Source organism: Salvelinus alpinus, chromosome 31 (assembly GCF_045679555.1).
Source record: "Salvelinus alpinus chromosome 31, SLU_Salpinus.1, whole genome shotgun sequence".
NCBI classification, from domain to species: domain Eukaryota; kingdom Metazoa; phylum Chordata; class Actinopteri; order Salmoniformes; family Salmonidae; genus Salvelinus; species Salvelinus alpinus.
Genome location: NC_092116.1, coordinates 24,630,156 through 24,653,454, shown reverse-complemented (window position 1 = coordinate 24,653,454; position 23,299 = coordinate 24,630,156). Strand labels below are relative to the sequence as shown.

The 23,299-nt window shown below is 46.4% G+C and overlaps 1 protein-coding gene across 4 annotated transcripts; it reads left to right on the top strand.

The window, feature by feature from the left end:
* Nucleotides 1-740: 740 nt before the first annotated feature.
* LOC139561111 (polyunsaturated fatty acid lipoxygenase ALOX12-like) lies at nt 741-23,020 on the top strand. 4 transcript variants are annotated; one of them, XM_071377980.1, is made up of 15 exons: nt 741-1,075; nt 3,382-3,528; nt 3,735-3,936; nt 4,162-4,243; nt 4,397-4,519; nt 6,886-6,992; nt 8,261-8,433; nt 17,866-18,009; nt 18,148-18,351; nt 19,814-19,900; nt 20,162-20,331; nt 20,498-20,619; nt 20,910-21,010; nt 21,229-21,399; nt 22,246-23,020. In XM_071377980.1, exons 2-15 carry the CDS (start codon nt 3,382-3,384, stop codon nt 22,423-22,425), a joined length of 2,013 nt encoding a protein of 670 aa, XP_071234081.1. In that variant the 5' UTR covers nt 741-1,075; the 3' UTR covers nt 22,426-23,020. The 4 variants fall into 4 exon arrangements, with proteins under 4 accessions (XP_071234081.1, XP_071234082.1, XP_071234083.1 ...); XM_071377981.1 differs by having other exon boundaries at nt 802-1,075; nt 4,397-4,513; XM_071377983.1 differs by lacking the exon at nt 741-1,075 and having other exon boundaries at nt 3,410-3,528; nt 3,735-3,749; nt 3,859-3,936.
* Nucleotides 23,021-23,299: the final 279 nt, after the last annotated feature.

Sequence of the window (23,299 nt, the reverse complement as noted above, 5' to 3'; positions counted from 1 at the left end):
ATAGAAGCTTTTAGCAGAGTGACTGACAGGATGCTTGTTGACATGCAGTACCAGTTACAAGTTTTAATATTTTCTACATTATAGAATAATAGTGTTAAACAAATAAAAACATATTTTTTGATGTTTGACAGCTTTGCACACTTGAATGAGTAGGTGTGTCCAAACTTTTGACTGGTACTGTATGTATGTATATATGTATATATTATTTATTTTTTGATGCGTTGTACCTTTTAACTGAAATGTTTACTGCTGCAGGTCTAAAGCCACAGACACAGTCCTCTGTAATTTATCTCACTTTTCTAGCTATGTGTTATTTCATAGTTTTGATCTCTTCACTATTATTCTACAATGTAAAAAAATTCAGAAAAACCCTTGAATGAGTAGGTGTGTGCGAACTTGACTGGTACTGTATGTGAGAACCTCATTTGAATGTCAAGTCATATTTTCTCTGAAGGCATTTCCTTTTTTTAATTCTCGGTATTAGACTTCCCTACAGGGGTTGTCTAAAGAGGACATCAGATATTACACTAATACACTATTATATATAACATCATAGTGCATAAACTATTGTATGGAGGTGTATGTTGAGGAGAGATGCTTGTTGTGTTTACATATTTTTTGACTGCAGGTTTTGAAAGATCTCTCAGATAGTGATTGTTTGTCAACCTTATCTGTCTGTAGGGACTCGTTGAAGTTGGTGTACTTCCTTGTGCTAGAGTGAGAGAGTGGAAGGGGGAGCAGAGGAAGGGTGTGTGTAGACCTAAACAAAGTGAGAAAGAGAGGGTGAGAAGCCAATTCCTTAGTTTGGAAATGTGGACAGGTAGTAAGAGCATGTGAATGATCGAGAAAGGGAGAGATGTGGTCTCATCAGAGATGATGTTTGCAACATAGCAGATTGCAGTTGGACCACTGAACTGGTGCACAGTAGTGTGAACAAGCTAACTGTGAGATTTCAGAGAGAGGGGGAAGAGAGAGAGAGTTACTGACACAGGAACAAAGAGCAGAGGGAGAAAGAGAGAGAGGCAAAGAGAAACGTTAGACAGTGGACGTTCTGTTCCTTTCACTAACAGCTGAGGTATGTCCTTCCTTTTACCTTTTTGTTTTTACTGTGGACTGGGTTTGTACCTAAGGGAATGCTATAGGAATGCAAGGTAGAAACATACTGAAACGCAAGGTAGAAAAGTATAGAACATTTTGAACAGTTTGAACTTGAAATCCTCTGTTCAGTAATTTGAGGAGAACAGAGAGTGTAGATGTGAGACTGTGCAGTAGTAGTTCTTACCAGTGTAGTTCTGTAAGCTACAGTCGGTACTCACATTGTGGTGTATGAGACTAAAACCAGACTGTGTAGTGTTATAAGTAACTACCTGCATCCGAATGGTTGGCTTAACTGAATCTGCACTATGTTGTAATTTAAACATGGCAAACAAAATACCACACAGTAATTTCCTTTATTGCAATGCTTGGTGTCCGAAATCTCTATCTGCATTTGAATGGCTGAAAAGCAGAAGTTTGCGGTGGTAGTCTTTGAGACCAGGTTGTAGGACAGGGACTGTGGACATGTTCTCAAGTTTAGAATGCCGTCTTTTCATCCTTGTCTTCGGAACAAGCTATGCTCAGAACCGCGCAGTATGGCACTCTTGCCTCTAACGGGGAAAACCTTTTTAAAGGTGATAGTTTAAACCTTTAAAACTACATGAATACAACCAACTGGTACATATGATGTATTTCCCAATGAGCCACTGTTCCAGTTCATCCGCTAGCTGGCTCAACTCTCACCGTACAGTCTACTACAGCCTAAAGGATTGGGTTACTTCCAGAATGCTATAATAGAACACAAATACCACCTACACAAAGGGGTGATTATAGAAATAAAATTAATAGAATACATGAATAGAATTCTGGCTCAACTCTCACAGTAAATTGTACTGCCTGAAGGATTGGAATACCCTTAGAATGCTATTATAATAGAACACCAATAGCACCTACACAAAGATGTGATATTTCTGTTTAGCTGCTTCTACACCTGCATTGCTTGCTGTTTGGGGTTTTAGGCTGGGTTTCTGTACAGCACTTTGAGATATCAGCTGATGTACGAAGGCCTTTATAAATACATTTGATATCGTTGTTTTCGCTATAATATAGTAAAATTAGCACTTGCCCCAAGGCATGTGGGTATTCATTTACTTGACTGTTGAAGTAAATTCTAAAGAAAGCCTACACGGGATTGTGCAACGCTATTGTTTAATAACAATGGCACCACCCACACTGTATCACAGGCAAACATAACCTGTTCTGTGAGAGTTACACTGCATTTTTCACTTTAAATCATTTAGCAGGCCCTCTTATCCAGAACAACTTACAGTAGTCCATTCCCATGGGAATTGAACCCACAACCCCAGTGTTGCAAGCACCCTGCTCTACCAACTGAGCCAATACGAAACTACTTGGCAACACTCTTTGGTTGCTTCACAAATAGCACCCTATGCCCTATATAGTGCACTACTTTTGACCAGGGTCCATAGGGGCCTGGTCAAAAGTAGTGCACTACATATGGAATAGGGTGCCATTTTGGAGGCAGCCTAAGTTAATAAGTGACATCACTGTAGGGAAAGAGCTGAACCGACTACACACTAGAAAAAAATGACATCTAAAAGCACAGGTGCAAACAGCAGCTTAAAGTGAGGTAAGAGTCTGGCGTTTTCCCAGCTCACAGTACATCCGTAGGGGTACTGAGTATATCTACCTGTTTACCTGTTTACCCTCATAGGGGTACTGAGTATATCTACCTGTTTACCTGGATATCCTCATAGGGGTACTGAGTGTATCTAGAGTACCTGGTACGATACACATAATAAAAGTGTTCTAAGTTACTAAATTTGTCCCCTCATATGTCAAGTTGATTTAAGAGCTTGAGGATGTATTTTCCCTCCATTGTAAGTCTAGGGTCCAAGTCTAGAGGTGCAGGTATGTTCCTAACAGGTATATTCTCATAACTGTCTAACTGGTGTAGGCTACTCATCCATGCATGTCCTTAGACTCCTCGGTAGAATTGACCCTTAGGCACACAGATGTAGGCTCGTTCCTCCACTACGACAGGTCATTGCATGCCAAGTTGCCAGTAGATGTGGTGACAGTGTTTTGTCATTTTGGAGGTCATAAAATGTTTTGTCAATATTGTGTGTGTGTGTGTGTGTGTGTGTGTGTGTGTGTGTGTGTGTGTGTGTGTGTGTGTGTGTGTGTGTGTGTGTGTGTGTGTGTGTGTGTGTGTGTGTGTGTGTGTGTGTGTGTGTGTGTGTGTGTGTGTGTGTGTGTGTGTGTGTGTGTGTGTGTGTGTGTGTGTGTGTGTGTGTGTGTGTGTGTGTGTGTGTGTGTGTTTAGATGGAGGAGTATAATGTGACAGTTGCTACAGGCACATCAGAGTATTCAGGGACCAATAACTACATATACATTACTCTGGTGGGAGAGAAAGGAGACAGCGAGAAAACAACACTGGATAACCCTGGACTGGACTTCTGTAGAGGAGCGGTGAGTATAGCAGTACTGTGTGTGTGTGTGTGTGTGTGTGTGTGTGTTCTCTCGCACTCAAAAGGATCAGTATAACATCTCTCTCTCTCTCCCTCCCTCCCTCCCTCGTTCATTCCTCTCTCCCTCGCTCCCTCTCCCCCCTCCCTCGCTCCCTCTCCCCCCTCCCTCGCTAACTCCCTCCCTATCTTTCTCTCCCTCCCCTCCAGGTGGATGAATACAAGGTGTGTAGCCCGGCTCCTCTGGGTCGTGTCCTTTTGGTGCGTCTGGAGAAACAGAGGTACTGGGTAGAGGATAACTGGTTCTGTCTCTATGTCACCGTGGCGCCACCAGGTGGTGGTACAGCCCTCACCTTCCCCTGTTACCGCTGGCTCATAGGAAATGTCAAGGTGGAGCTACGAGAAGGCACAGGTAAATGGTAAAAGAAAGAGGTTGCCCTTCAAGATACTGATCTCAAGTTTTGTGATAAAGGTTAGGTTTTGGGGCGAGAAAGCTGATCCTAGATCTGTGTCCTAGATTTGGTGAAAACAAAGGATGAAGGTCAAATAGAGGTTAGAGAAGGATGTGAGTGAGTCATCTCTCTGTCTCTATCTTGTTCTCTTTCTCTCCCCCGCTCTCTCTCACTCCCTCCTTCAGCAATGAGACTCAGTGACGACACGTCTACTCAGCTTTTGGCTCACAGAAAAGCAGAACTGCAGGAGAGACAGGCGGTATACAGGTCAGTTACATTACAGAAATGTTGTTAGAGACACATGCATCCATTTACAGTATGTGTACATGCACAGACACGAATACACACAATTTTCCACACATCTCAATCCCTCCAGAAACTGAACCAAGTTCTTGCGGTTGTGTTTGTCTGTTTATCCAGATGGGTTACATGGGCTCCTGGGATTCCCAAGTGTATTGATGCGAAGACCGAGGCAGACCTTCATCAGGATGTTCGCTTCGACAATGAGAAGAGGAGTGACTTTGAGGGCTCCTTACAGTACGCGTGAGTCATACAGACACCCCCCCCCCCCCCCCTCCTTAAGCCCTTCCCACATTGCCTAATATACAGTTGAAGTCGGAAGTTTACATACACCTTAGCCAAATACATTTAAACTCAGTTTTTCACAATTCCTGACATTTAATCCTAGTAAAAATTCCCTGCTTTAGGTCAGTTAGGATCACCACTTTATTTTAAGAATGTGAAATGTCAGAATAATAGTAAAGAGAATGATTTATTTCAGTTTTTATTTCTTTCATCACATTCCCAGTGGGTCAGAGGTTTACATACAATCAATTAGTATTTGGTAGCATTGCTTTTAAATTGTTTAACTTGGATCAAACGTTTTGGGTAGCCTTCCACAAGCTTTCTACAAGTGAATTTTAGCCCATTCCTCCTGACAGAGCTGGTTTAACTGAGTCAGGTTTGTAGGCCTCCTTGCTCACACACACTTTTTCAGTTCTGGCCACAAATTTTCTATAGGATTGAGGTCAGGGCTTTGTGATGGCCACTCCAATACCTTGACTTTGTTTTCCTTAAGCCATTTTACCACAACTTTGGAAGTATGCTTGTGTAACGGATGTGAAATGGCTAGCTAGTTAGCGGGTACGCGCTACTAGCGTTTCAATCAGTTACGTCACTTGCTCTGAAACCTAGAAGTAGTGTTGCCCCTTGCTCTGCAAGGGCCGTGGCCTTTGTGGAGTGATGGGTAACGATGCTTCGTGGGCGACCGTTGATGTGTGCAGAAGGTCCCTGGTTCGCGCCCGGGTATGGGCGAGGGGACGGTATAAAGTTATACTGTTACATTGATGCTGTTGACCCGGATCACTGGTTGCTGCGGAAAAGGAGGAGGTTGAAAGGGGGGTGAGTGTAACGGATGTGAAATGGCTAGCTAGTTAGCGGGTACGCGCTACTAGCGTTTCAATCAGTTACGTTACTTGCTCTGAAACCTAGAAGTAGCGTTGCCCTTTGCTCTGCAAGGGCCGCGGCTTTTGTGGAGCGATGGGTAACGACGCTTCGTGGGTGACTGTTGTTGATGTGTGTAGAGGGTCCCTGGTTCGCGCTCGTGTCGGGGCGAGGGGACGCCGTAAAGTTATACTGTTACACTTGGGGCCATTGTCCATTTGGAAGACCCATTTGCGACCAAACTTTAACTTCCTGACTGATGTCTTGAGATGTTGCTTCAATATATCCACATAATTTTCCTGACATCTATTTTGTGAAGTGCACCAGTCCCTCCTGCAGCAAAGCACCCCCACAACATGATGCTGCCACCCCCATGCTTCACGGTTGGGATGGTGTTCTTCGGCTTGCAAGCCTCCCACTTTTCCCTCCAATTATAACGATGGTCATTATGGACAAACAGTTCTATTTTTGTTTCATCAGACCAGAGGACATTTCTCCAAAAAGTATGATCTTTGTCCCCATGTGCAGTTGCAAACCGTAGTCTGGCTTTTTTATGGCGGTTTTGGAGCAGTGGCTTCTTCCTTGCTGAGCGGCCTTTCAGGTTAAGTCGATATAGGACTCGTTTTACTATGAATATAGATTATTTTGTACCTGTTTCCTCCAGCATCTTCACAAGGTCCTTTGCTGTTGTTCTGCGATTGATTTGCACTTTTCGCACCAAAGTGCGTTCATCTCTAGGAGACAGAACGCGTCTCCTTCCTGAGTGGTTTGACGGCTGCGTGGTCCCATGGTGTTTATACTTGCGTACTATTGTTTGTACAGATGAATGTAGTACCTTCAGGCGTTTGGAAATTGCTCCCAAGGATGAACCAGACTTGTGGAGGTCTCCATTTCTTTTTCTGAGGTCTTGGCAGATTTATTCTGATCCTTCCATAACGTCAAGCAAAGAGGCACTGAGTTTGAAGGTTTGCCTTTAAATACATCCACAGGTACACCTCCAATTGACTCAAATGATGTCAATTAGCCTATCAGAAGCTTCTAAAGCCATGACATAATTTTCTGGAATTTTCCAAGCTGTTTAAAGGCACAGTCAACTTAGTGTATGTAAACTTCTGACCCACTGGAATTGTGATACGGTGAATTATAAGTGAAATAATCTGTCTGTAAACAACTGTTGGAAAGATTTCTTGTGTCATGCACAAAGTAGATGTCCTAACCGACTTGCCAAAACTATAGTTTGTTAACAAGAAATTTGTGGAATGGTTGAAAAAACTAGTTTTAATGACTCAAACCTAAGTGTATGTAAACTTCCGACTTCAACTGTAGTAGCTTCCTTATTTTAAGAAAATGTGTTTGAAAATGGTCTTTCCTGTTGTCTGTCTCTCCCCCCCCTCCCTCCCCATCCCTCATTCCCTCCCCATCCCTCCCCATCCCTCATTCCCTCCCCCCTCTTCCCCCTCTCTCAGTCTTCTAGAGCTGTCTTTGAAGAAGCTAGCCATCATGTTCGGGAAGTCATGGGACAATCTGGATGACTTCAAACGATGCTTCTGGAAACTCAGGAGCCCCATATCTGGTAGAGTACAGTGGCACATAAATAGACTACTTAATAGAGCATTGTGGGTACTGTTGTACGTAATACTACAGGTAAACAACATGGCCAAAGTATTCAACCCGCCCGCCCTTCACAGCCACACAATATTTAATGACTCCAAAACTGTCCGCCCTGCGGGATATAACCGTGGGGACTGGGGTTATGAGTCAACCCGCGCATCACTAGACTTTCAACGTGGCACAGTCATAGGATGCCACCTTTCCAACAAGTCAGTTAGTCAAATTTCTTCTCTGCTAGAGCTGCCCCGGTCAACTGTAAGTGCTGTTATTGTGAAGTGTACAGAAATTAGATTGTCGAGATCGGTGTGGAATAACTTGATTGGCCTGCACAGAGCCCTGACTTTAACCCCATTGAACACCTTTGGGATGAATTGGAACGCCGACTGTGAGGCAGGCCTAATCACCCAACATCAGTGCCCGACCTCACTAATGCTCTTGTGGCTGAATGGAAGCAAGTCCCCGCAGAAATGTTCCAACATCTAGTGGAAAGCCTTCCCAGAAGAGTGGAGTATTTTATAGCAGCAAAGGGGGACCAACTCCATATTAATGCCCATGACTTTGGAATGAGATGTTCGACATACTTTGGAATGAGATGTTCGACATACTTTGGAATGAGATGTTCGACATACTTTGGAGTGAGATGTTCGACATACTTTTGGCCATGTACTTAATTAGAGTTAGAAGTGCTATTCCTCGTAGAGTATAGGCCAACACTTTTTATAGCTGTCTCTTCCTGTTTCATTGGGGAAGTGAGGCCTCTGAATATTGTAACACCAGTGTGTGTAACTCGGTCAGTATTTAGCATTTTCAATCTTTGATTAAACAATTGTTTCTCCTTCAATATATAGTGCATTATTCATATTCTGACACTACAGATCACTCTTATGTTGCTTACAATTTTTCTGCACAGATGTAAATGCAAACTTGAAGGGTATTCAAGGTTTTAAAAGGCTTCTAAAGTTTGGTCTATTCCACTTTAAAATGTCAGACTTGATTTAACCTAACCCTAATGAAAAATGTCCATGAATTATAATCCACATAATAATTCACATTTCCTGCTGTAGCAAACTGGTCAAACTAAGATCCTACATCTGTACGGTCTAAGCCTTCTCTGTCTTTACCCTGTCAGTCCTATTATATATTAGTGTAAATTGTTATATTAAGAATTGTTTATTCAGACAGTACTTTTTTATTTTGTGATTGATCAATTGATTCTCCCTATGGTTCCAGAGTACTGTATGGAGCACTGGAAGGAAGACTCATTCTTCGGATACCAGTGTCTGAACGGTTCAAACCCCAGAATGATCCAGTGCTGCAAGAAGCTTCCGGGAAACTTCCCCGTCTCTGGAGACATGGTGCAGGGGTCGCTGGCCCCAAGAACCACCCTAGAGAAGGAACTCAAGGTGGGGCCCCTCTGTCTCTCTGTCTGCATTCCAAATGTCACCCTATACTAACCCTAATGCCATGTCCATATCCTGGTTCAACCCTAACTCCACCCTCAACCCTAACTCCACCCTCAACCCTAACCTAGAGAGGAAGACGTTGAACTTTAACCATAGCACTTATCTTTGGTGCACTTAGTCCCTTCATCCCTTGGGGGGATATCCAATTATGTATTTATTTAATGATTTATTTAATTGATCCAGTTTGCATGTTTTATGATTTTATTATATAACATTTGTTTTAAAATGTAACTTATTTTACCCTCAGCACTTTATCAATAATTGTCTTCCTCCTGTTGCTGAACTGTCATGAGTGACCCCTGACCCCTCGGAGCTGTCGGTCTATCATGTTCTCTCACCCTCTCTAGAACGGTCTGATGTTCCTCCTGTTGCTGAACTGTCATGAGTGACCCCTGACCCCTCGGAGCTGTCGGTCTATCATGTTCTCTCACCCTCTCTAGAACGGTCTGATGTTCCTCCTGTTGCTGAACTGTCATGAGTGACCCCTGACCCCTCGGAGCTGTCGGTCTATCATGTTCTCTCACCCTCTCTAGAACGGTCTGATGTTCCTCCTGTTGCTGAACTGTCATGAGTGACCCCTGACCCCTCGGAGCTGTCGGTCTATCATGTTCTCTCACCCTCTCTAGAACGGTCTGATGTACAATATAGAAACAGGGCAGAAGGTTGCAATAGGCCCGTAAAACCCAAGGTTTGATACCAGCATAAACAGAAACCCTCTTAAACCTAACCCTAGCCTCAACCCTAACCCTAGTCTCAACCCTAACCCTAGCCTCAACCCTAACCCTAGTCTCAATCCTAACCCTAGTCTCAACCCTAACCCTAGCCTCAACCCTAACCCTAGCCTCAACCCTAACCCTAGTCTCAACCCTAACCCTAGCCTCAACCCTAACCCTAGTCTCAACCGTAACCCTAGTCTCAACTGTAACCCTAGCCTCAACCCTAACCCTAGCCTCAACCCTAACCCTAGTCTCAACCCTAACCCTAGTCTCAACCCTAACCCTAGTCTCAACCCTAACCCTAGCCTCAACCCTAACCCTAGTCTCAACCCTAACCCTAGCCTCAACCCTAACCCTAGCCTCAACCCTAACCCTAGTCTCAACCCTAACCCTAGCCTCAACCCTAACCCTAGTCTCAACTGTAACCCTAGCCTCAACCCTAACCCTAGTCTCAACCCTTATCCTAGTCTCAACCCTAACCCTAGTCTCAACCCTAACCCTAGTCTCAACCCTAACCCTAGTAACCCTAGCCTCAACCCTAATCCTAGTCTCAACCGTAACCCTAGTCTCAACCCTAACCCTAGTCTCAACCCTAACCCTAGTCTCAACCCTAACCCTAGTAACCCTAGCCTCAACCCTAATCCTAGTCTCAACCCTAATCCTAGTCTCAACCCTAACCCTAGTCTCAACCCTTATCCTAGTCTCAACCCTAACCCTAGTCTCAACCCTAACCCTAGTAACCCTAGCCTCAACCCTAATCCTAGTCTCAACCGTAACCCTAGTCTCAACCGTAACCCTAGTCTCAACCGTAACCCTAGTCTCAACCCTAACCCTAGTCTCAACCCTAACCCTAGTAACCCTAGCCTCAACCCTAATCCTAGTCTCAACCCTAATCCTAGTCTCAACCCTAACCCTAGCCTCAACCCTAACCTCAACCGTAACCCTAGTCTCAACCCTAACCCCAACCCTAACCCTAGCCTCAACCCTAACCCTAGCCTCAGCCATAACCCTGGTCACAACCCTAACCTCAACCGTAACCCTAGTCTCAACCCTAGCCTCAACCCTAACCCTGGTCACAACCCTAACCCTAGCCTCAACCGTAACCCTAGCCTCAACCCTAGCCTCAACCCTAACCCTGTTTCAACCCTAACCCTGTTTCAACCCTAACCCTGGTCACAACCCTAACCCTAGCCTCAACCGTAACCCTAGCCTCAACCCTAGCCTCAACCCTAACCCTGTTTCAACCCTAACCCTGTTTCAACCCTAACCCTAACCTCAACCCTAACCCTAGTCTCACCCGTAACCCTAGCCTCAACCCTAACCTCAACCGTAACCCTAGTCTCAACCCTAACCCTAGCCTCAACCCTAATCCTAGTCTCAACCCTAACCCTAGCCTCAACCGTAACCCTAGCCTCAACCGTAACCCTAGCCTCAACCCTAGCCCTGTTTCAACCCTAACCCTGTTTCAACCCTAACCCTGGTCACAACCCTAACCCTAGCCTCAACCGTAACCCTAGCCTCAACCCTAGCCTCAACCCTAACCCTGTTTCAACCCTAACCCTGTTTCAACCCTAACCCTAACCTCAACCCTAACCCTAGTCTCACCCGTAACCCTAGCCTCAACCCTAATCCTAGCCTCAACCCTAACCTCAACCGTAACCCTAGTCTCAACCCTAATCCTAGTCTCAACCCTAATCCTAGTCTCAACCCTAATCCTAGTCTCAACCCTAACCCTAGCCTCAACCCTAACCTCAACCGTAACCCTAGTCTCAACCCTAATCCTAGTCTCAACCCTAATCCTAGTCTCAACCCTAATCCTAGTCTCAACCCTAACCCTAGCCTCAACCCTAACCTCAACCGTAACCCTAGTCTCAACCCTAACCCTAGTCTCAACCCTAACCCTAGTCTCAACCCTAATCCTAGTCTCAACCGTAACCCTAGCCTCAACTGTAACCCTAGTCTCAACTGTAACCCTAGTCTCAACCGTAACCCTAGTCTCAACCCTAACCCTAGCCTCAACTGTAACCCTAGTCTCAACCCTAACCCTAGTCTCAACCCTAACCCTAGTCTCAACCGTAACCCTAGTCTCAACCGTAACCCTAGTCTCAACCCTAACCCTAGTCTCAACCCTAACCCTAGTCTCAACCGTAACCCTAGTCTCAACCCTAACCCAAGTCTCAACTGTAACCCTAGTCTCAAACCTAACCCTAGTCTCAAACCTAACCCTAGTCTCAAACCTAACCCTACTCTCAAACCTAACCCTACTCTCAAACCTAACCCTACTCTCAAACCTAACCCTACTCTCAAACCTAACCCTACTCTCAAACCTAACCCTACTCTCAAACCTAACCCTACTCTCAAACCTAACCCTACTCTCAAACCTAACCCTACTCTCAAACCTAACCCTACTCTCAAACCTAACCCTATTCTCAAACCTAACCCTATTCTCAAACCTAACCCTATTCTCAAACCTAACCCTATTCTCAAACCTAACCCTATTCTCAAACCTAACCCTACTCTCAAACCTAACCCTACTCTCAAACCTAACCCTACTCTCAAACCTAACCCTACTCTCAAACCTAACCCTACTCTCAAACCTAACCCTACTCTCAAACCTAACCCTACTCTCAAACCTAACCCTACTCTCAAACCTAACCCTATTCTCAAACCTAACCCTACTCTCAAACCTAACCCTACTCTCAAACCTAACCCTACTCTCAAACCTAACCCTATTCTCAAACCTAACCCTATTCTCAAACCTAACCCTACTCTCAAACCTAACCCTACTCTCAAACCTAACCCTACTCTCAAACCTAACCCTATTCTCAAACCTAACCCTATTCTCAACCCTAACCCTAGTCTCAACCGTAACCCTAGTCTCAACCCTAACCCTAGCCTCAACCCTAACCTCAACCGTAACCCTAGTCTCACCCGTAACCCTAGCCTCAACCCTAATCCTAGCCTCAACCCTAACCTCAACCGTAACCCTAGTCTCACCCGTAACCCTAGTCTCAACCGTAACCCTAGTCTCAACCCTAACCCTAGTCTCAACCCTAATCCTAGTCTCAACCGTAACCCTAGTCTCAACCGTAACCCTAGTCTCACCCGTAACCCTAGCCTCAACCCTAATCCTAGCCTCAACCCTAACCTCAACCGTAACCCTAGTCTCAACCCTAACCCTAGCCTCAACCCTAATCCTAGTCTCAACCCTAATCCTAGTCTCAACCCTAACCCTAGCCTCAACCCTAACCTCAACCGTAACCCTAGTCTCAACCCTAACCCTAGTCTCAACCCTAATCCTAGCCTCAACCCTAACCTCAACCGTAACCCTAGTCTCAACCCTAACCCTAGCCTCAACCCTAATCCTAGTCTCAACCCTAATCCTAGTCTCAACCCTAACCCTAGCCTCAACCCTAACCTCAACCCTAACCCTAGTCTCAACCGTAACCCTAGTCTCAACCGTAACCCTAGTCTCAACCCTAACCCAAGTCTCAACCCTAATCCTAGTCTCAACCCTAACCCTAGCCTCAACCCTAACCTCAACCCTAACCCTAGTCTCAACCGTAACCCTAGTCTCAACCGTAACCCTAGTCTCAACCGTAACCCTAGTCTCAACCCTAACCCTAGTCTCAACCCTAACCTCAACCCTAACCCTAGCCTCAACCCTAACCCTAGTCTCAACCCTAATCCTAGTCTCAACCCTAGTCTCAACCGTAACCCTAGTCTCAACCCTAACCCTAGTCTCAACCCTAACCTCAACCCTAACCCTAGCCTCAACCCTAACCCTAGCCTCAACCATAACCCTGGTCACAACCCTAACCCTAGTCTCAACCCTAACCCTAGTCTCAACCCTAATCCTAGTCTCAACCCTAGTGTCAACCGTAACCCTAGTCTCAACCGTAACCCTAGTCTCAACCCTAACCCTAGTCTCAACCCTAACCTCAACCCTAACCCTAGCCTCAACCCTAACCCTAGCCTCAACCATAACCCTGGTCACAACCCTAACCTCAACCGTAACCCTAGTCTCAACCCTAGCCTCAACCCTAACCCTGGTCACAACCCTAACCCTAGCCTCAACCGTAACCCTAGCCTCAACCCTAACCCTGGTCACAACCCTAACCCTACTCTCAAACCTAACTCTACTCTCAAACCTAACCCTACTCTCAAACCTAACCCTACTCTCAAACCTAACCCTACTCTCAAACCTAACCCTACTCTCAAACCTAACCCTACTCTCAAACCTAACCCTACTCTCAAACCTAACCCTACTCTCAAACCTAACTCTACTCTCAAACCTAACCCTACTCTCAAACCTAACCCTACTCTCAAACCTAACCCTACTCTCAAACCTAACCCTACTCTCAAACCTAACCCTATTCTCAAACCTAACCCTATTCTCAAACCTAACCCTATTCTCAAACCTAACCCTATTCTCAAACCTAACCCTATTCTCAAACCTAACCCTACTCTCAAACCTAACCCTACTCTCAAACCTAACCCTACTCTCAAACCTAACCCTACTCTCAAACCTAACCCTACTCTCAAACCTAACCCTACTCTCAAACCTAACCCTATTCTCAAACCTAACCCTATTCTCAAACCTAACCCTACTCTCAAACCTAACCCTACTCTCAAACCTAACCCTACTCTCAAACCTAACCCTATTCTCAAACCTAACCCTATTCTCAAACCTAACCCTACTCTCAAACCTAACCCTACTCTCAAACCTAACCCTACTCTCAAACCTAACCCTATTCTCAAACCTAACCCTATTCTCAACCCTAACCCTATTCTCAACCCTAACCCTAGCCTCAACCCTAATCCTAGCCTCAACCCTAACCTCAACCGTAACCCTAGTCTCACCCGTAACCCTAGTCTCAACCCTAATCCTAGTCTCAACCCTAACCCTAGCCTCAACCCTAGTCTCAACCGTAACCCTAGTCTCAACCCTAACCCAAGTCTCATCCGTAATCCTAGTCTCAACCCTAACCCTAGCCTCAACCATAACCCTGGTCACAACCCTAACCTCAACCGTAACCCTAGTCTCAACCCTAACCCCAACCCTAACCCTAGCCTCAACCCTAACCCTAGCCTCAGCCATAACCCTGGTCACAACCCTAACCTCAACCGTAACCCTAGTCTCAACCCTAGCCTCAACCCTAACCCTGGTCACAACCCTAACCCTAGCCTCAACCGTAACCGTAACCCTAGCCTCAACCCTAACCCTGGTCACAACCCTAACCCTAGCCTCAACCGTAACCCTAGTCTCAACCCTAGCCTCAACCCTAACCCTCAACCCTAACCCTGTTTCAACCCTAACCCTACTCTCAAACCTAACCCTACTCTCAAACCTAACCCTACTCTCAAACCTAACCCTACTCTCAAACCTAACCCTACTCTCAAACCTAACCCTACTCTCAAACCTAACCCTATTCTCAAACCTAACCCTATTCTCAAACCTAACCCTATTCTCAAACCTAACCCTATTCTCAAACCTAACCCTATTCTCAAACCTAACCCTATTCTCAAACCTAACCCTATTCTCAAACCTAACCCTACTCTCAAACCTAACCCTACTCTCAAACCTAACCCTATTCTCAAACCTAACCCTATTCTCAAACCTAACCCTATTCTCAAACCTAACCCTACTCTCAAACCTAACCCTACTCTCAAACCTAACCCTATTCTCAAACCTAACCCTACTCTCAAACCTAACCCTACTCTCAAACCTAACCCTACTCTCAAACCTAACCCTACTCTCAAACCTAACCCTATTCTCAAACCTAACCCTATTCTCAAACCTAACCCTATTCTCAAACCTAACCCTATTCTCAAACCTAACCCTACTCTCAAACCTAACCCTACTCTCAAACCTAACCCTACTCTCAAACCTAACCCTATTCTCAAACCTAACCCTACTCTCAAACCTAACCCTATTCTCAAACCTAACCCTATTCTCAAACCTAACCCTATTCTCAAACCTAACCCTATTCTCAAACCTAACCCTATTCTCAAACCTAACCCTACTCTCAAACCTAACCCTATTCTCAAACCTAACCCTATTCTCAAACCTAACCCTACTCTCAAACCTAACCCTATTCTCAAACCTAACCCTATTCTCAAACCTAACCCTATTCTCAAACCTAACCCTACTCTCAAACCTAACCCTATTCTCAAACCTAACCCTACTCTCAAACCTAACCCTACTCTCAAACCTAACCCTACTCTCAAACCTAACCCTACTCTCAAACCTAACCCTATTCTCAAACCTAACCCTATTCTCAAACCTAACCCTACTCTCAAACCTAACCCTACTCTCAAACCTAACCCTATTCTCAAACCTAACCCTATTCTCAAACTTAACCCTACTCTCAAACCTAACCCTACTCTCAAACCTAACCCTACTCTCAAACCTAACCCTATTCTCAAACCTAACCCTATTCTCAAACCTAACCCTATTCTCAAACCTAACCCTATTCTCAAACCTAACCCTACTCTCAAACCTAACCCTATTCTCAAACCTAACCCTATTCTCAAACCTAACCCTATTCTCAAACCTAACCCTATTCTCAAACCTAACCCTATTCTCAAACCTAACCCTACTCTCAAACCTAACCCTATTCTCAAACCTAACCCTACTCTCAAACCTAACCCTACTCTCAAACCTAACCCTACTCTCAAACCTAACCCTATTCTCAAACCTAACCCTATTCTCAAACCTAACCCTATTCTCAAACCTAACCCTATTCTCAAACCTAACCCTAGTCTCATACCGAACCCTACTCTCAAACCTAACCCTATTCTCAAACCTAACCCTACTCTCAAACCTAACCCTATTCTCAAACCTAACCCTATTCTCAAACCTAACCCTACTCTCAAACCTAACCCTACTCTCAAACCTAACCCTACTCTCAACCCTAACCCTATTCTCAAACCTAACCCTACTCTCAAACCTAACCCTACTCTCAAACCTAACCCTAGTCTCATACCTAACCCTATTCTCAAACCTAACCCTATTCTCAAACCTAACCCTATTCTCAAACCTAACCCTATTCTCAAACCTAACCCTACTCTCAAACCTAACCCTATTCTCAAACCTAACCCTATTCTCAAACCTAACCCTATTCTCAAACCTAACCCTACTCTCAAACCTAACCCTATTCTCAAACCTAACCCTACTCTCAAACCTAACCCTATTCTCAAACCTAACCCTAGTCTCAAACCTAACCCTACTCTCAAACCTAACCCTATTCTCAAACCTAACCCTATTCTCAAACCTAACCCTATTCTCAAACCTAACCCTATTCTCAAACCTAACCCTATTCTCAAACCTAACCCTAGTCTCAAACCTAACCCTACTCTCAAACCTAACCCTACTCTCAAACCTAACCCTACTCTCAAACCTAACCCTACTCTCAAACCTAACCCTACTCTCAAACCTAACCCTACTCTCAAACCTAACCCTAGTCTCAAACCTAACCCTACTCTCAAACCTAACCCTAGTCTCAAACCTAACCCTAGTCTCAAACCTAACCCTAGTCTCAAACCTAACCCTAGTCCCAAACCTAACCCTACTCTCAAACCTAACCCTAGTCCCAAACCTAACCCTACTCTCAAACCTAACCCTATTCTCATACCGAACCCTAGTCTCAAACCTAACCCTACTCTCAAACCTAACCCTATTCTCAAACCTAACCCTACTCTCAAACCTAACCCTAGTCCCAAACCTAACCCTATTCTCAAACCTAACCCTATTCTCATACCGAACCCTAGTCTCAAACCTAACCCTACTCTCAAACCTAACCCTATTCTCAAACCTAACCCTACTCTCAAACCTAACCCTAGTCCCAAACCTAACCCTATTCTCAAACCTAACCCTACTCTCAAACCTAACCCTAGTCCCAAACCTAACCCTATTCTCAAACCTAACCCTACTCTCAAACCTAACCCTATTCTCATACCGAACCCTAGTCTCAAACCTAACCCTACTCTCAAACCTAACCCTATTCTCAAACCTAACCCTACTCTCAAACCTAACCCTACTCTCAAACCTAACCCTACTCTCAAACCTAACCCTACTCTCAAACCTAACCCTACTCTCAAACCTAACCCTATTCTCAAACCTAACCCTATTCTCAAACCTAACCCTATTCTCAAACCTAACCCTATTCTCATACCGAACCCTAGTCTCAAACCTAACCCTACTCTCAAACCTAACCCTATTCTCAAACCTAACCCTACTCTCAAACCTAACCCTACTCTCAAACCTAACCCTATTCTCAAACCTAACCCTATTCTCAAACCTAACCCTACTCTCAAACCTAACCCTACTCTCAAACCTAACCCTACTCTCAACCCTAACCCTACTCTCAAACCTAACCCTAGTCTCAAACCTAACCCTATTCTCAAACCTAACCCTATTCTCATACCGAACCCTAGTCTCAAACCTAACCCTACTCTCAAACCTAACCCTATTCTCAAACCTAACCCTACTCTCAAACCTAACCCTACTCTCAAACCTAACCCTATTCTCAAACCTAACCCTATTCTCAAACCTAACCCTACTCTCAAACCTAACCCTAGTCTCAAACCTAACCCTACTCTCAAACCTAACCCTAGTCTCAACCGTCTCTACATATTTTCATGCTCTCTCTAGGCGGGTAACATCTACTTGGTAGACTATGCCATCATGGATGGTGTTCCTACCAACGTAATCAGAGGGAAACCACAGTACATCGCTGCTCCTCTCTGTCTGCTGTATGAACACCCAGACCAGGGACTCATACCCATCGCCATACAAGTAGGGCTGGACACACACACACACTATCCTAATATTGAGTTGCACCCCCTTTTGCCCTCAGAACAGCCTCAATTTGTCATCTCAACAAGGATAGTAAAGCCATAAACATACACGTTATCTATCCCCCCTCTTCCCCAGCTAGGGCAGACTCCTGGCTTGGACACGCCCATCTTCCTGCCTAAAAACCCGCCCCTGGCCTGGCTATTGGCCAAGATCTGGGTCCGTCACTCAGAGTTCCAGGTGTTCCAGCTCCTGTCCCACCTGTTGAGAACTCACCTGGTGGTGGAGGTGTTCTGTGTGTCAACACTACGACAGCTCCCTGCTGTCCATCCAGTATATAAGGTAGGGGGGGGGGGGGGGGGTGGAGTGGTGTGTGCTGTGGGTAACCCCTCTCTCTGTCTCTACTGTAGCTCCTGGCTCCTCACCTGGGGGTGGAGTGGTGTGTGCTGTGGCTAACCCCTCTCTCTGTCTCTACTGTAGCTCCTGGCTCCTCACCTGGGGGTGGAGTGGTGTGTGCTGTGGGTAACCCCTCTCTCCGTCTCTACTGTAGCTCCTGGCTCCTCACCTGGGGGTGGAGTGGTGTGTGCTGTGGCTAACCCCTCTCTCCGTCTCTACTGTAGCTCCTGGCTCCTCACCTGGGGGTGGGGTGGTGTGTGCTGTGGGTAACCCCTCTCTCCGTCTCTACTGTAGCTCCTGGCTCCTCACCTGGGGGTGGAGTGGTGTGTGCTGTGGGTAACCCCTCTCTCTGTCTCTACTGTAGCTCCTGGCTCCTCACCTGGGGGTGGAGTGGTGTGTGCTGTGGGTAACCCCTCTCTCCGTCTCTACTGTAGCTCCTGGCTCCTCACCTGGGGGTGGAGTGGTGTGTGCTGTGGCTAACCCCTCTCTCCGTCTCTACTGTAGCTCCTGGCTCCTCACCTCGGGGTGGGGTGGTGTGTGCTGTGGGTAACCCCTCTCTCCGTCTCTACTGTAGCTCCTGGCTCCTCACCTGGGGGTGGAGTGGTGTGTGCTGTGGGTAACCCCTCTCTCCATCTCTACTGTAGCTCCTGGCTCCTCACCTGGGGGTGGGGTGGTGTGTGCTGTGGGTAACCCCTCTCTCCGTCTCTACTGTAGCTCCTGGCTCCTCACCTGGGGGTGGGGTGGTGTGTGCTGTGGCTAACCCCTCTCTCCGTCTCTACTGTAGCTCCTGGCTCCTCACCTGGGGGTGGGGTGGTGTGTGCTGTGGCTAACCCCTCTCTGTCTCTACTGTAGCTCCTGGCTCCTCACCTGGGGGTGGGGTGGTGTGTGCTGTGGGTAACCCCTCTCTCCGTCTCTACTGTAGCTCCTGGCTCCTCACCTGGGGGTGGGGTGGTGTGTGCTGTGGCTAACCCCTCTCTCCGTCTCTACTGTAGCTCCTGGCTCCTCACCTGGGGGTGGGGTGGTGTGTGCTGTGGCTAACCCCTCTCTCCATCTCTACTGTAGCTCCTGGCTCCTCACCTGGGGGTGGGGTGGTGTGTGCTGTGGGTAACCCCTCTCTCCGTCTCTACTGTAGCTCCTGGCTCCTCACCTGGGGGTGGAGTGGTGTGTGCTGTGGCTAACCCCTCTCTGTCTCTACTGTAGCTCCTGGCTCCTCACCTGGGGGTGGAGTGGTGTGTATTGTGGCTAACCCCTCTCTCCGTCTCTACTGTAGCTCCTGGCTCCTCACCTGGGGGTGGGGTGGTATGTGCTGTGGCTAACCCCTCTCTGTCTCTACTGTAGCTCCTGGCTCCTCACCTGGGGGTGGGGTGGTATGTGCTGTGGCTAACCCCTCTCTCCATCTCTACTGTAGCTCCTGGCTCCTCACCTGCGCTATACTCTGGAGATTAACTGCAGGGGGCGCACTCAGCTCCTCTCAGCCGACGGCATCTTCAAAAGGGTATGTCAGTCTTACCGTTCTATTCCTTGTTTACATTTTAGCAGACACTTACAGTAGAGTGCAAACATTTTTGTACAGGTCCCCCCCCCGTGGGAATTGAACCCATAACCCTGGTGCCACACAGGACCCCAGTATCTTGAGGGCTCAACTAACCCTATATTGTTGTATTGAGGCAGCTTCAGAAACAAACTGTTTTTAAAAACATAGAATAGTTTTGATATAGACAAGAGTATAATTGATGATGAAATACTGTTCCTCCAGGTGGTGTCTACAGGAGGGGAGGGGCTTCTGATCCTAGCCCAGAATGAGTACAAAGTCCTGACCTACCGCTCTCTGCAGCCCTACCAGGACTTCCAGCAGCGCGGAGCCTCCAAGCTCAGAAACTACTTCTACAGGGAATACAGCCTGATGCTGTGGGACGCCATACACAGGTACATTACCCATCACCACTCCTTTATGACCACAGAGATATTGTTTATACGGTTGTCGGAGGAAAGCAGGGAGAGGACATGGTCTTCAGGCCTGAAATATGGATATGTTGAAATGCACATTGGGAAAATAAGCTATGTCACCCCCCCCCCCTCTTTCCCTCCCCAGTTTTGTCTCAGGGATGGTGTCACTGTACTACCATTATGACAGTGATGTAGTGGAGGACACTGAGCTGCAGGCCTGGATAAAGGACATCGCTGAGGAGGGCTTCGTTGATGTGCCCAGATTTGGTCAGTCATCCACCACTACCCCCACCTCCTCAGACTCAGGACTGGATTCAATCCGGAAGCGTGGAAGATCTGCATGGCAGAGCGGTTGACATTTAAAGGCAACGGTACCGTGTTCGTGGAATTTGTATTCTCAGAAAATGCTGCATATGTCGGCTGAACCCGAAATGACCTTTAAATGTCAACCGTGCTGCAACACAGATCTGCGGCGCTACGGACGGACCCTTAGTTGATCATGATGATTTCTTACTGGGTAATATTGACTGATGTGTGTGATGTTTCCTTCCTCTCAGGTCTGGCCAGGGAACTACACAACAAGACAGAACTGATCACACTGCTGAGTGTAGCTATCTTCACAAGCTCAGTACAGCATGCAGCCACCAACAATGGACAGGTACAGTACACACACACAGTCTTGTACAGCTAACCTTGTGGGGGCACACAATTCAGTCCCATTCCAAATCCTATTTTCCCTAACCAGTAATCCTAACCGAGCTCAAATTTGTGTTTGTTTACTATTCTTGTGGAGACTTCTGTCTGGTCCCCACAAGAATAGTAAAAAAAACAACCCACACACACACCTATTAAGTTACTCATCTCACTCTAACATAGTTTGACTGGTGTGCGTGGGTACCCAACACCCCGTGCACAATGCGCCACCCTCCCCCGACGGACAAGGACGCTGTTACCATGGAGATGATCATGGACACCCTCCCAGACGTCAGCCAAACATGTTTGGAGATGGCGATCACATGGCACTTGGGTCGGCCACAACCGGACGCAGTAAGTTAAAACAACACCAGTGGGTCACATTTATAGTATGAAATGGGATGAAACTAGAATGCAACGCTCGTCTCCCACCTCCTTTCATTTTTCTTTCCCACCTTTGGTTATAAACATAGAAACTCTGATCACCAGGCGCAGTGAAAAAAGTAACACTCCTTGTACTTTCAATCATAAAATAAAACCAGAGAGATTCATGTAGCTAAATGTAAATATTTCAAGCTAGGATTCTTCACTTCTCCATTTTGCATTTTCTCTCTAGTCTTGGAATTCCCAGATGTAGGGCAACAGCTCATTGGTACATCTTCAGACAGACTATTTCCTCTCCACTCTCTTTTCATGCTTTTTAGTTCCCCCTCTCTCCCTCCAGGTCCCATTGGGTCAGTACCAGTACCAGTATAGAGCCTTACTCCTCCTCCTTTCGCCCATTTTTCTCATTGGGTCAGTACCAGTACCAGTACTTTACTGAGCCCCAAGCCCATACTAACCCTACACAACCTCCTTCTCCCCCTCTCTCCTTCCCTCTCTCCCTCCCTCCTTCCCTCTCTCCCTCCCTCCTTACTTCTCCCCTCTCTTCCTCCTTACTTCTCCCCTTCTCTCTTCCTCCTTCCTTCTCCCCTCTCTTCCTCCTTACTTCTCCCCTTCTCTCTTCCTCCTTACTTCTCCCCTTCTCTCTTCCTCCTTACTTCTCCCCTTCTCTCTTCCTCCTTACTTCTCCCCTTCTCCCACCTCCCTTCTTCCTCCCCTTCCTCCTCTCCCACCTCCCTTCTTCCTCCTCTCCCACCTCCCTTCTTCCTCCTCTCCCACCTATCTCCTTCCTTCTCTCCTTCCTTCTCTCTCCCCCAGATCCCATTGGGTCAGTACCGGGAGCAGTACTTCACAGAGTCCCAGGCCCAGGAGGTGATTGACAAGTTCAGACAGGAACTGAAGGAGATAGAGGAACACATCCTGACCCAGAACGAGGGACTAGAGCTGCCCTATCTTTTCCTCCTGCCCAGCCGCATCGAGAACAGCATCACTATATAATATACTGAACAAAAATATAAACGCAACATGCAACAATTTAAGATTTTACTGAGTTAGTTCATATAAGGAAATCAGTCAATTGAAATAAATTAATTAGGCCCTAATCTATGGATTTCACATGACTGGGAATACAGATATGCATCTGGACACAAATATATATATATATTTTAAAATAGGGGCGTGGATCAGGAAACCAATGAGTATCTGGTGTGACCACCATTTGTCTCATGCAGCGCGACACATCTCCTTTGCATAAAGTTGATCAGGTTTGATTATGGCCTGTGAAATGTTGTCCCACTCCATTTCAATGGCTGTGCGAAGTTGCTGGATATTGGCAGGAACTGAAACACGATGTCGTACACGTCGATCCAGAGCATCCCACACATGCTCATTGGGTTATATGTCTGGTGAGTATGCAGGCCATGGAGGAACTGGGACATTTTCAGCTTCCAGGAATTGTGTACAGATTCTTGCCACACGGGGCCGTGCATTATTATAGTGAAACATGAGGTGATGGTGGTGGATGAATGGCACGACAATGAGCCTCAGGATCTCGTCACGGTATCTCTGTGCATTAAAATTGCCATCGATAAAATGCAATTGTGTTGGTTGTTCGTAGCTTATGCCTGCCCATACCATAACCTGTTTACAATGTTGACATCAGTAAACCGCTTGCCCACAACGTCATACATGTGGTCTGCGGTTGTGAGGCCGGTTGGACGTACTGCCAAAATCTCTAAAACGACATTGGAGCCGGCTTATGGTAGAGAAATTAACATTAAATTCTTTGGCAACAACTCTGGTGGACATTCCTGCAGTCAGCATGCCAATTTCACGCTCCCTCAAAACTTGAAACATTTGTGGTATTGTGTTG